This window comes from Heteronotia binoei, chromosome 5, assembly GCF_032191835.1.
Source record: "Heteronotia binoei isolate CCM8104 ecotype False Entrance Well chromosome 5, APGP_CSIRO_Hbin_v1, whole genome shotgun sequence".
NCBI classification, from domain to species: Eukaryota; Metazoa; Chordata; class Lepidosauria; order Squamata; family Gekkonidae; genus Heteronotia; species Heteronotia binoei.
The window spans coordinates 126,874,540-126,889,088 of record NC_083227.1 but is presented as its reverse complement, the minus strand read 5'-3'; the positions used below and the strand labels follow the sequence as shown (position 1 = coordinate 126,889,088).

General features: G+C 41.6%; 1 protein-coding gene across 2 annotated transcripts in view; it reads right to left on the bottom strand.

Annotated features, from left to right (window-relative positions):
* Nucleotides 1-5,142: 5,142 nt before the first annotated feature.
* TBC1D9B (TBC1 domain family member 9B) overlaps nt 5,143-14,549 on the bottom strand; it is a 48,694-nt gene continuing 39,287 nt past the window's right edge. The window contains exons 19-22 of one of the 2 annotated variants that reach the window (XM_060240337.1): nt 14,148-14,198; nt 11,730-11,783; nt 9,021-9,127; nt 5,143-7,568 (exon numbers count right to left, since the gene is read on the bottom strand). In XM_060240337.1, the coding sequence (XP_060096320.1) occupies nt 6,873-7,568; nt 9,021-9,127; nt 11,730-11,783; nt 14,148-14,198 (908 nt within the window). In that variant the 3' untranslated portion in view covers nt 5,143-6,872. The remainder of the gene's footprint in view (nt 7,569-9,020; nt 9,128-11,729; nt 11,784-14,147; nt 14,199-14,549) is intronic. The other variant, XM_060240338.1, reaches the window with a different exon arrangement.

Genomic DNA, 14,549 nt, shown 5'->3' with positions numbered 1-14,549 from the left:
ATTGAAAAGTGATACAAAATTTTAAATGTGGTGTGAACTACGTAATTTTTTGTTTGTTTAATTGTTAAATATTTATTATTACTATGGATCTGTTACATATACTAATTTCAATAAATGATGAATATATATATAAAAAAAAAAGAATGGAGATCTTATAGGTCTAACTTGTAATTTACTTCCTGCTTGTTAAGATGTTATTTTATTAATTAATAAACAACACTAGTATAAAAAAAATGTGGTGCTGGTGTGGCATCTGTGACAGTCTATGGACATAGGCCACTCACCATTCAATGCTGCAAATTATGGACATGCTAGATCAAGTTGGGTAGTCATGTTAGTCTGTCTATAGTAGTAGAAAAAAACAAAAGTACAGTAACATGTTAAAGACAAACAACATTTGTGGCAAGGTAGGAGCTTTCATGAATTGCTGCTCACTTCTTCTGATACTTCTTAGTTCTTCTCCACTGCTATGGGCATGCTAGATAGATAAAATACTACTGAGATTGCCAATTCACTTTAACTTTCAATGTTTGTATACACAAGACCACAGAAAAAGTTCTTGTGTGTAAGAGAGAGACATGCTTCTGGCTGATTTACTGATTCCTCATATGTTGCTCTCCAGCCTCATTGCTGTAGATATATTATACTGCTTTTATAAGGAGCTGATATTGAAATAGTTTTAAGCATAAGCCTGCCATTTGAAGCATATTACTATGTGCCTATGTAACCTTGAGCTCATTAGAGGGAGTTAGAGAGTTGGGGTTTTCCTTGTAAGAAAAAAAAATGTACAATTTTCCTTGAGGGACTGGAGCTGCAGGGAGAAGACTCTCACCTCAGAAGAACTAGGGTTGCCAGGTCCAACTCAGGAAATATCTGGGTACTTTGGGGGTGGAGCCAGGAGCAAGGTTGTGACAAGCACAATAGAACTATGAAGGGAGTTCTGGCCATCACATTTAAAGGGACCGCACTCCTTTTAAATGCCTTCTTTCAATTGGAAATAATGAAGGATGGGGCACCTTATTTTGGAGCTCATTGAAAGGGACCCCTTGTCCAATCTTTTTGAAACTTGGGGGGAGGGGGTTTGAGGACAGGCACCAGATACTGGAGAGCCAGTTTGGTGTAGTGGTTAAGTGTGCTGACTCTTATCTGGGAGAACCGGGTTTGATTCCCCACTCCTCCACTTGCACCTGCTGGAATGGCCTTGGGTCAACCATAGCTCTGGCAGAGGTTGTCCTTGAAAGGGCAGCTGCTGGGAGAGCCCTCTCCAGCCTCACCCACCTCACAGGGTGTCTGTTGTGGGGGAGGAAGGTAAAGGAGATTGTGAGCTGCTCTGAGACTCTTTGGAGTGGAGGGCGGGATATAAATCCAATAACTTCTTCTTCTTCAGATGCTATGCTGAAAAATTTGTGCCTCTACCTAAAAAGAAAAAATAGTGCCCAGATTAGGGTTGCCAAGTCCAATTTAAGAAATATCTGGGGACTTTGGGGTGGAGCCAGGAGACTTTAGGGGTGGAGCCAAGATCAAGGCTGTGACAAGTATCATTGAACTCCAAAGGGAGTTCTGGCCATCACATTTAAAGGGACGGCACACCTTTTCAATTCCTTCCTTCCATAGGAAATAATGAAGGATAGGGGCACATTCTTTTGGGGCTCATAGAATTGGACCCCCTGGTCCAATCCTTTTGAAACTTGGGGGGTATTTTGGGGAGAGGCACTAGATGCTATACTGAAAATTTGGTGCATCTACCTCAAAAAACAGCCCCCCCCCAGAGCCCCAGATACCCGCAGATCAATTCTTCATGATTTTCTATGGGAATAAATCTCCATAGGGAATAATAGAGTTCCCAGCAGACATTTCCCTCCCCTCCCCTGCTTTCTGATGACCCTGAAGCGGGGGGAGGGCCTCCAAACCGGGGGATCCGCTGCCCCCACCTGGGGATGGCAACCCTAGCCCAGATACCCATGGGTCAATTCTCCATTATAATCTATGGAAACTGGTTTCCATCTATTATGTATAAAAACAAGTGTCCTGATTGACTCATGCCTATTTTTCTTAGGCAGAGGCTGCAGAGGGGGGAGGAGATGGAAAGCTGAAGTCAGATCAGTTCCCTTACAGAAAATGGCTGCCTTGGGGAGGGGGGGGGGAGTGAAAGCCTTCACTTGGGTGAGTGGATGGGAAGACAGCAAGGGTGGGTGGGCAGTCACTCAGAGCTTCTTTCTAGAGCCCATTGTATTTTCCCTCACAATGGGCCTTATTTCTACTGCTATATTGCAAAACCAGTTCCAAAACCAAAGCACTCTTCCTAAAACACACACACATAAATTATATACCCAGAAGTATTATAACTGTATTAAAGGTAGTTAAATACCGTAGCGAAGCATGAGTACACGCTAGTAGGGTGCAATAGAATGCTCATCAGACATTTCCCCTATCCTCCCACCTTGCTTTTTGATAACCCTTAAGTGAGGTGAAGGCCTCCAAACCAGGGGATCCTCTGCCCCCAACCGGGGATTATGACAACAATTTCTGTGTCCAACCTCTAGTATATTATAAGGAAAAAAAAATGTGACTGACAATTAAGCACTGTCCATGTAATTAAACAAATAATGTCCATAAACAATATCAATGCACAGTCCAAGTCCTATTCCAAAATTGTTGTGGAATGGATCATAAACTTGAAGAATTCACAAAGGAAAGGAAGCTGCAGCCAAAACAAGAAGCTCAGGACTGGTTTCAGCGAAGACACATTCTTCAGCTTTTAGGCTCCACCTGCAGCCATGACAGACATGAATATGTGTTGGCTACGGAAGCTCCAGTCTATATTCCATCAGTAGACATAGTGCAAGCACTTTGTAGCTGGAATTGCTTCTCCCCGGCTGTTAGTCTGTATTTTGATGGTTGTTGGGACTATTAGAAAAAGATGTTTATAGGTAATTTTCTGTGAGGGATTGAAGGGTCTGAAGCTGCAGGGAGAAGCATTCTCATTGTCTATGAAACTACATATCAATGTTTTAGGTATACCAGAAACTCCTGTAAAGAACAGAGGACATTCCAATGCAGAGCACAGCTGCAAATTGGTGTATCTCAAAGGAACTGGCTAGGCACAAGTGAGAAAGACTGAGACCTTGGACTACTCAAATACAACAGGCCTGAATTGTTACATGTTGGTTGTTGTTATATGCTTAATTCCAAATATGTCTTTTGGAGTTGATTTTCATAAATTAGAGTGTTACAAGGTGGATCACACTGTCATAGGCATGAACTCTGTTCTTTAATTAAAATATTTATTTGATATTGCTCCTTGGATTAAATAGGTTATACCTGTCCTTCATTGAACTATATGATGCTTTATAGACCAATAATCTGATAACCCTATGGAGACCGTCAGACTAGTGTTTACTGTAAGTCATTCATGGGCATTGGCTCATGCTACAGATTTGCTACATATTTTTTTCTATATCAGTATGAAACATAGTGAATAAGAGTGGAAATACATGGGTACAGACCACATTGTATTAGCTAATCTCTATGGTAAAACTAATTTCGCACTAGAGCTTTAATCCTGGTTTAACTCTATCCCCAAACTGACTTTCGACACGAGAATCAGAGAAACCAACTTTATGACTCTATGATTCTATGGTTTTAGTGCAGAAAGTCAGTTTGGGGACAGAGTTAAACCAGGATTAAAGCTCTAGTGCGAAATTGGTCTCTGTATCAATGACTCATTCTGCTGAGCAGCTTGCATGTGGGAACAATATCTGGTGGCCTGCACAGGGTTTTGGGGTTTTTTTGCATGCAGAGAAAAAGCAGCAAATGGCAGTTTTCATACTGACCCAAGCATGGCTTTACAGTCTGGAGTGCATTACTTCTGAATATTAAAGTGAAACAGAAGTGATTTTTGAATGACTTTAAGTCCAGTTACTGTTTTTCATGTGAGTTTCACAGAGAAGCAAAAAAGATTACTTACATTCCATGTATGTGAAAAACTATCCTAGAATGGCTAAGATTGTTAGGTTTTTTTGTGGGGGATCAGGATCAAGGCGTCTGTATAAACCCAGATGAGCAGCTGGCAATTTCAGTGTTTTGCAGTCATATCCAGTGTTCCCTCTAAGCTGTTAGTGTGAGCTAGCTCACAGATTTTTAGCCTCCAGCTCACACATTTTTGTCTTAGCTCAGGAAGGATGATCCCAGAGCACAATAATTTATGCAGTAGCCCACAACTTTAATGCCAGTAGCTCACAAAGTAGAATTTTTGCTCACAAGACTATGCAGCTTAGGCGGAACACTGGTCATATTCAAAGTAATACATACCCTAGTCTGTATTGCTGTGAAATGGTACTGGCCACTTTGATATGTTTCTTATAAAGGCTAAATGTGACATAGTTATTTGACTCTACATTGTGCAAGAATTCAAGTCATACAGATAGATCCAGGAGGGCAGCCATGTTGGTCTGAAGCAATTGAACAAAGTAGGAGTCAAGTCACCTTTAAGACCAACAGTTTTATTCAGAATGTAGGCTTTTGAGTGCTCTAAGCACACTTCATCAGACAATAGGATGGAATGTTAACATAAACTAACGATCACCAGACCCCAAATTGTGCTTCTTTTAATCTGCTAACAAACATTTCCATTATTTTGCATATTAATTCACTGCCCACTCTCTCTATATTTAGGACTGTTTGCCATTTCATCCTATTGTCTGATGAAGTGTGCTTCTAGCACACAAAAGCTTACATTCTGAATAAAACTTTATTGGTCTTAAAGGTGAACTTGACTCCTACTTTGTTCAAGTCATACAGAATAACCTTGCCAAACCGAGATGCTTTTGTGCATGTGAGGAATTAAACATGCATATGCAGCAAGAAAAGAAAAGAGAAAGAAATGAAAAGGAAGCCTTCCAAACTCCGTGTGGAAGCTGGCTGGGATTACTCAGTGGTGTGAGAGTGAAACGATACACATGCTTAAGGCACTTTCTCATATTACAAAGATGAGTGAGACTTGCCATTCAAAACATACTGATCACCTACCTATTTATTCCAAGCATCTTCTCAAAGGCTCTTGTGAAAAATGTAATTGTGAAATTGAATGGTAGGCATTTTAAGAGACTGTTGCTACTTAAATAAAGCAAAATCAAACCCATAGCTATATGTGAGATCTTCCATTTATTGAATACGTGATTGATCAGACATAATGTAAAATCACATGTACCTGTATTTAAAAAAAAATTACAATAAATTACTGAAGAATTAGTAAAAGCACATTTTCCTGTTATCTGTCCAGAGGTACATGACAAAAGATGCAGAGACTTAAGAAACATGTATTGTCTGTGAATACACATAGAATACGTCACAGAAACACAGTAACAATGGGTACTGCACCATGTGGTGCGTTCCATGGATGCAGCCAACCAAGGGCTTCAGAATTTTCTCTTTCTGAACTGCCAGTGTAGCTTACTCTCATTGCTGGCCATACCACAGCAACACACTGCCATTCAATAAATGAAGCTCATGGTGATAGAATAATATACTTGTGCAATAAGATGAGCACGTATGTAGAAACAATTCTTGAGAGTGAAGGCCTTCCCACAGGGAAGCTATCAATCTCAACATGGAGCTCCAACTTTCCTCTAATTGGCATATAATGTACAGAGGGCAGGGTCTGCATGCGCTATGCCTACAAAACAAAGGGTGGTCCCCAAAAAAATTACAATATTAAGGTAAGTTCCAATTCTTTGAATTGTAGTCCAACATGGAAATCCCTATGATGTGAGGCACCGGACTACCCTGCAGCCACTTAGTTGGTTCCGGTAAACAGGATGGAGGCTTATGCAAAAACAGAACAAAACTACTAAAACTACATCGTTTCTACACCTGCATGGAGTGATGTGTGGGTCCAGCACACGGAAAAACCTGAAGATCTGCATCTGACTATAGTAAGAAATTAATCTCTTCGGTCTCTGCTGTGATAACTGGTATACTGGAATTCTTCTTAGACCCAATGCAGCATGCAAAATCATAGAGAGAGCAATTTAATGCTCAAAGCAGCAAGAAATGAGTGTCCCTTCTATAGTCTTGTCAAACCTGGGGTGATGGCATACACCCCACCCCAGTCTCTGCAGCTGCAGCAATTCTCAGTGCATTTCTTTCTTTAAGGGAAATTAAAAACTAGTACATGGCACAGAAGAATTAAAAGCATCCTAAAAGATGCTAGTACATATCTTTCTAGTAAAATGTCACAAATCACATGCTACTGGGATGGTAAATCATTTCGGATAGAAACTTGCTGTCCCAAACGACTGGTGCATACTAACTGAAGGGTGCCAGGAGTAGTGGAATGGAACTTCTTTAATTCCTGACAAATGACTGCATGTCTTTTAGGTGGCTAACAAGGCTTTCTCTTAGGCAGGCTAGGGCCTCTGTAGCATTTTGATACATAGTGTTAGGTCACAGGGAGACAGCCAAAAACATAGAAGGATTTTCAAGCTAGACTTCATTTCTTGTGAACGATTACTGAAGAACCTAAAAGCAAATGAAGGTAGAGCAGAGTGTGACTGAAATCAAGCTCCATTCAAGAAAGACAGGCAGAGGCAGACATGCATAATTTAAGTGTAGTAACTCTAAGCCACAGGGGCTATTAGTTTCTAATGGCTTTCGTGCTCTTGAGAATGTAACATAAGCCCAGCAAGCAAGGCATCCTCCAGGGAGGCATCTATATTAAACAGTCACTGTGATAAGCCCCTTACTCAGCTGAAGCTGCTTTAATTGTTGGGTAATTACAGCTGTTTTTTTTTTTTAAAAGCCATGTGCAGGCAGACAACAGGTTTTTAGATCTCCCACTTTTATTATCCAAGCCTTGTCTTTTTTCCCTGAGTTTAACCTGACACAGAGGAAAGTTCGTAATCACTAGATGAACTGTACTGCCTTTCTACTTTCTTTTGCTCCTTGATCTTCTGTGTAATGTCAATTTTCTTCTCAAAGAAGTTTACCAGGGCAGTCTCTGTAAGCATGGAGGCCAAGACCTGTTCGAAGGAGATGGACCAGTCTGTGTCAATGGTGCTGCCATATCGTGCGACTGAACTGGCAGCTTCACAGCCAACCAGCACTGTGTCATCTGCAATATCTTCACACTGCAAGGAGCCCGTGCTGACCATGGAGTATGAAGACATAGACATATCGTCTTTGGTTTCATCATCTGAAAGCATCTGTATGGGTGATCCTGGACCCTCACCACCTCCATCTATGAGAATCTGATTTTCCTGTTGGTGTTTCTCAAGCTGAACATCTCCAGAAGTTTCATCTTCTGTGTTAGCTTGGGGATACCGTTCTACAGTTGAGTTCTGACTCTGTTCAGACGTTGGAGACTCTTCTTCACTTACTGCATCCTGGGAACTGTTTGCTTTGCAATCATCATCAGCTTTCTTTTGAGGCTGGTGGGAGAACTTTTTGCCTACTTCCCCTATGCGCAGGAGAAGGCTGGCAACAGTAGCAATGGCATGGTACAATTCTTGCTCCACAGGGTCTTCACTAAACATATTGTAAAGGGTCTTGCAGAGTTCTATGAATTGTTCCTTGGGAAAAACGACAGAGAAGTTGATTTATTAATCATGACCTTAACAGTGCTATGTTTGAGATAAAAATTTTGATATACTGTCTTAAATTTGGCTTGTTCCACAACACTGTCATTCCACATTCCCTGACTGCAGAGGTGTTTGGTCAGAGTGAAAGCAATGGGATCAGAATTTGTTGATGCTTACTTTTGATTTATTTATATTACAGAAATCTCACGGTCAATGCTCTGTGCCCTAGGGCCCAGGGAAAAACATGAAATGGCTGGACGGCTTTTGTACATAAGTTACTTTGCGTGCTGGTCAAGAATGTGTGAAGACACCATGACACAGACTGAGGGCTATGCATTTCTTCCCCAGAAAAATAACTGCAACTCCTATGAGACAGTGCAAGAATAGAGAGATAGCCAGGAATAATGGTCAGTATCAGCCTACTGTCTAGGTTGTCTAAGTTAAAATCTCCAGTCTAAAAAGGAAAATGTGCGGGGTGAACTTTGTCAGGACACACACTCTCAGCCTAATCCACCTCACTGGCTTGTTATTATTCCTTATCTAAATAGTTCACATTGCTTTCCTACTGAGAAAGGCTGAATCATGAAGGCATGAATAGTGAAAAAGAGGTGGACCCAGTTGCACCCAGGAGAGATGCAGCATAATGAGCCCAACAAAACTCTCTCTGTGAAGCAAGGCACATGAAAGCTCATATCTTGAATAAAACTTTATTGGTCTTAAAAGGTACCATAGGACTCAAACTCTGTTTCACATACACAGACATGGTAGCAAGGGGAGAAGGAAGTGAAGAGAATTCAGTTGCATCCAGGACAGCTGCAGCATAATGAGCCCCAAAACAACAACAACAACACTACACTCACACTGTAGTAAGTTTATACCTTGAATAAAACTTTGTTGGTCTTAAAGTTGCCACTGGACGCAAATTCTGTTTCACACACACATGGTAGCAAAGAGAGGAAAAGAGGAAGGGAGATAGAGGTGGATCCAGCTGCACCCAGGAGAGCCATGGCATAAGGAGCCCAACAAAACACACATACATGAACACACACACTATAGCAAGGCACACAAAAGCTCATATCTTGAATAAAACTTTGTTGGTCTTAAAAATGCCAATGGACTCAAACTTTCTTTCACACACACACCACAGTAGCAGATGGGGGAGGAAGGGGCCCAAGCAATAAGGTGGTGGCATTTTGTGGGAACAAGTGGGAGAAGCTTTTGGCCCCATCCACTTCATTCATGGGAGGAAGGAGAGCCTCAAAGCATAAGTTCCCCTTGGCAGCTGAAAGGGTGGTTCCTTCCACCTCTTCCTCTTGTCACTTGCTCACAGGCCAGATTAAAGCCCTGGTCAGACTGATTCTGGCCCATGGCCATAGGTTGGACACCCCTGGCCTAAATGTTAAAGAGATTACATTTTAAAAAAATGCATTCTCAAATTCTAACCTGACTCATTTTAGGGAGATCCTTGATAGTTTCTTTTTTTGAATCTTTTTCCCTGGCCCACATTCGTAGATGGTATCTGTAATCTTGTGGACTGGTACCCTTCTCCTCTGCAAAGAAAATCATGTGATTATATTTATTCAGGACATTTGTATACACTGCCTTTCTCTCAATACACTCAGGACTCAGGTTGGATTATAATACATAAAATACAAATATCAATATTAAATTAAAACACATAGTTATAACAACTAATTAAAATATAACAAACACATAAGTAAAACAGTCAAGCCAAAGGCCATCCAAGCTGATCCATAAGTTCTTTCAAATAATTCTGTCGTAACAACCTCACTGGAAGGTGCTAAGAGTAGGTGTTTGGGTCAACTCTTCCATGAGGCAGTTCTGTAACAATGAGGCAGCAACATAAAAGGCCCAGGCCATCACAGATCTCATCCTTGAGAGCAAGGCCATTTCTGCACAGGTTATTTGCCCTGGCTTTGATGCTGTTAGAAAATGGGTGTCAATTCATTTGTTATGAGGGCCAGATCTGACATAAATGAGACTTTGTTGGTCTGGGCCATGTGTGTCATAAAACATAATGCCAGGTTGCAGAGATATAAACCTTATAAAGGACCCAGACAAACACAATTATAATTTTTAAAAAAAAACTTAAAACATGCTTAAAACATGAGCACTCTTGCAATCTTTTGTTCATTTAACAATCTGTGATAATTGACACCTCTTTCTCTGAATTATTGCATAAAAATCTGGAGACAATGTCTGTGCTGTAGCAATCTTGAGTATGCTGTTTAGGAGTTGTTCAGTAAGTTGCAGATTTATTGACATTCATTACAGAAATCTTATGGTCAATGCTTTGAGCCTAAGACCCAGAGGAAAACATGAAATGGCTGGACATTGTGAGCTTTTGTACATAAGTTGCTTCATGTGCTGGCCAAGAACATCTGAAGGCACCATAATATAGACTGAGGGCTATTTCCCCAAAGAAATAACTACAACTCCTATGAGGCAGTGCAAGAATAGAAAGACAGCAATGTATAGTAGTCAGAAGCAGCCTACTTATATTAGAAGTCTAGGTTAAAAATCACCAATCTGCAAAGAAAATGTACTGGGTGAACTTGATCTGGACACATGCTCTCAGCTTAATCCACCTCACTGGCTTGCTGTTATTCCTCATCTAAATAGTTCACATTGCTTTCCAATTGAGAAAGATTGGGTCATGAAAGCATGAATACAGTGAAAAGGGGGTGGCAAACCCAGTTGCACCAGGTGAGCCCTAGCATAAATGAGTCAATAAGGCGAAAAGGTCTGTATCAAGGCGAAAAGGTCATACCTTGAATAAAGCTTTGTTGACCCTAAAGGTGCATTGTATCTCTCCTGTGCGATTGAGGGAACTGGGCAAAGGAAGCTCTCGCTCTTTCCCTCCCTCCCCCTTCCCAGGGGACAAGGAGGGGGAGGAGCCTTAGCCAATAGAAGGAAGAGAGGCTGGGCTCAGTAGCTCTGCTGTGTGCTTGAGACGGCCTGGCAAAGCAAGCTTTCCCTCCCCACTTTCCTCTCAAGGGAGGAGCTTCAGCCAATGGAGAAAATAGAGGCTTTGCTCTGCTGCTCCTGTGTGATTGAGCAAGCCTGGCAAAGCAAGCTGTGATGCAGAAGGAAGCAACAGAGAGGGAGAAGGAAGCAGATGACAGTGATGTAGTGGCCATTTCCTCCCCTCTGCCACTGCAAGGCTTTTTTTGTTTTAGTCATCCGTTGAATAGTGCTAAAATGCTATAACAATCTGTGTATCAAGTTCTCTGAAGCCTCAACTTTAATTTAAAAACATGCTGCAGAGATATAAAGGAAAAGACATATCTCTGCAAGGAAAAGGGATAGAGACTTACTTTTTCTAAAACATGAAAGCTGGGAATTCAAATTCTTATGTCAGTATGGTAATGTTCAACTGCAGAGTTTGCAGGATTTAAACTATGGAGAAAACTGGTATGTGGAAGCCTTGCTGCTACCACATTGTATGGTAGTTGCAGCAGCAACTACAGAAACATGTCACTGGGAGGAAAACACCCAAAAGGTTTTTACAAGACTCTGGTTTGTAGGGGGCACGATTACTACATGGGTTCATATCAGGAGAAATGGCCCTTCACATATGTGGCCCCCAGCATCAGCCTTTTAAAGTGAATCCAGAAACAACAGGCAGCCACTGATGGGACTTCAGGGCTGGGGTCATGTGGTCCAGGTATGTAAAGATAGACAGTAAATGGGCTGCTTCATTTTGCACCAGCTGAATTGTTCAGATCATCTTCCACGACAACTCCATGTACTGTGCTAAGGTTACAGTATTAACCAAGCATATCTACTATGCACAACTGTAAGAATATGTATATTTTTGAATGTTGATGACCTTTATACAGATGTTTGGGTTTCTTTTGGTCAAGAGCCTGTTCCTTTTAGAAATTCCATTTCAGCATGGTTTAAAAAAAACTAATGCTTAACATGCTGCTTAATCATGGCAGCTGCAACAAGCTATTTTGTGGCTTAGAAGAGGGCTACATCCTCCCCAACAGGCCAGAAGCAACATATTTGAGAGAGGTCAAGGCACTTTATGCCCTGCAACGTCAGCAAGGGTGAAAATGGTTGCATGAGTGACAAGCAAGGCAACATCTAGGATATGATCTGCAAGCACCAGGAAAGCATTATCACCTTGTTCTTTAGAGCTCTTATCTCTTGATGCTTTATCTTCTTGCACAGCTGCTTCTAACAAAAAAGAATTTTTTTTTTTAGTAAACCCTGTACATCATGGAGCAGTGAATCTTCTGTGGGAACAACCCACTGTTTATAGTTGATCCCATACAGAAGCGATTCCCCAGTTCAATCTCATTGCTGGTGAAAATGCAAAGGAATTCACAACAGCATGAAGCCTCCACACAAGGCAAACTCCATGTTCTTTCCCCTCCCATCTGCCATTTCCTTTCTGCCCTTGCCTCCAATAGGCTTTTTGTTGACTTAAAATAAAGTTGATAGTTTGCGTACTGAGACAGTGCTTTAACACTATTGCAATATGTTTACTACGGATAATTTAAACAACAACAAAGAACCCACTGGCAGTGTTTCCAGGGGAAAGGCAACAGTGACAGACGTTGGAAGGTAGCTGCAGAAATCTACACTTCCCCAACCCACACTTTCCAGTAACCCTAATTAGGTATGACCTTTTGGGAAATATCACACCAAAGCAGGTTTAGGTAAACGATAGCTGAAAATAAAACTGCCATGTTCTAAAACAGTTATCTTTGTCTCCACCATCTGGGGATGTCCTCCCACCATCAGGGGTACACTATCTCCATTATGCTATGCTTGAGAGCTTGTCAGTTGCATCTGGCTACTCTGGGAAACAGAATGCTGGACAAAGTGGACCTTAGGTTTAATCCACTAAGACAATTCATATCCAGAGAAAAAAAGTACAAGGAAATATTTAGAAGAAACTCCACTGCAGGTTAATGTTTGACAGCGAAGGATTTAAATAAAACACTCAAGTAGTATGTGTTTCAGTGTACAAGAGGGCCAGCATGAAAAGATGAGGGGAGTAGGTAATGAAAGCACGCACCATGGTCAACTGGAAAAATGGAAAATTATATGTTAACTAGGAAGGGGAGGCAGAGGGGCAAAGAGACAATAAAGTATGATGTTGTTATTTAGCATCACATTTGGATCACTTGAAATATTTAATATTTTTCAACAAACATTTTCACATTTATCAAATCCAGTCTGTTTTGTCTCAGGGGGATGCTCCACACCTGCGTGCAACCTGGTCTCTCCTGATGACAGTGGCCTCAATAGGCTGGGTCTGGACTGGCTGTCCATGTCCCTGACTCCTTGGTAAGTACTCACATGAAGCCAATAGCAATGCACTAAACTCAGGCTTTATTTGGGTTGCTGCAATAGGGCCACTTGCCCTGATCCACAGAGTAGTTTTGTCACTCCCTTCCCAGCCACCTTTCTGCCTGCCTTTCCATAGCGTCAGATGGGGCACCTTCATGCCTCTCCCTATTCTGGTTTTCTCGTGCTCTGCACTGTCCAGCTCCTTTCCACATCTGCCCTTAAGTCCTTTCCAATCTTGGGGCCCACAGCTGAGAGTCCTAATTGAAGATCCTGCTTCCATGGTCTCCACTCCATTTATTTCCATTGATTTATATCCCACCCCTCCTGAAAGTGGCTCTAGAGGCACAGCCTTCCTCAGAGAGAGAGGCACCTTCCTCCAGTAACCAGCCAGTTTAGTGTAGTTAAGTGCGTGGTTAAGTGCATGGACTCTTAACTGGGAGAACTGGCTTTGATTCCCCACTCCTCCACATGCACCTGCTGGAGTGACCCTGGTTCAGTCATAACTCTGTCAGAGCTCCTCTCAGTCCCATTTACCTCACAGGGTGTCTGTTGTGGGGAGGGGAAGGGAATGGAAAATTGTAAGCCACTCTGAGACTCCTTCAGGTAGCAACGGGTGGGGTATAAATCCAATCTCTTCTCTTCTTCTTTCCCAGCTGATGCCCTTCAGGCTCCATTCTAACTGTTGGCTGACCCTGGTGCACTCCAGGACCTCTTAAAGGGCCCCTATCCCTTAGCTGCCTGTCCATGCTACAGTCCCTATATATTTAATTGACAAACCATAAAGAGGTAATGAATCTTAAACATGAAATCCACAGCAAATGTATTTGTACTAGCACACTTTTCTGTTTATTACAGCAGTACAGTAAATAATTTTGGGTTTTCTTTGGTTTTGACACAATAGCTAGTACATATGTTTTTTTTTTTCATATGTGGATACATTCCATATCCACCAATTTTAAATTCACTGTTCATGCCCTAATGTAGTAATAATTCAATTGTTTATTGGCAACTCAACAATTGAATTATTACTACATTAGGGCATGAACAGTGAATTTAAAATTGGTGGATATGGAATGTATCCACATATGAAAAAAAAAATTGCACCTAGCTGCTCTGTGTCAGAAATGGCACAGAGGAATGGTACTAAGCAATTTAATTCTACATAGCTTTCACAACATTCAGAAGGCAGGTAATAGCACACAAACAGTGGGCTCACTGTTCATACTAACAGTTCATACTAACCTTGAGAATCACATTGCAGGAAGAGATCCAGTTCTGAGACAAAAGGAGATACTGGAGAAGGAAAGATGAGAGAGGAAGAAAGAGAAACTGGGTTTCAAAGTAGGGAAGAAATCTAAGGCATAACAAAAGAGTGAGCTGAGTACAGAGCAAGAGAAATAATGAGGGGAGCAAAGAAGAAACAAGATCTAAGATCTAAGCAAGATCCCTAGATCACAGGACAACCAGTCTGTTGATAAGAACAGGTAGCATTAGGCTTCCTCTAAATATACTTCACATATCGGGTTAAACAGGCCCTCTTGCCATCAGGGCATGACAAATGCCTTTCTGGGACACCATTCTGCTGTGGAGGATAACCATGGCAGCCTCTGAGAGTGGCTTCACACCACAGTACCCATGTCCTCA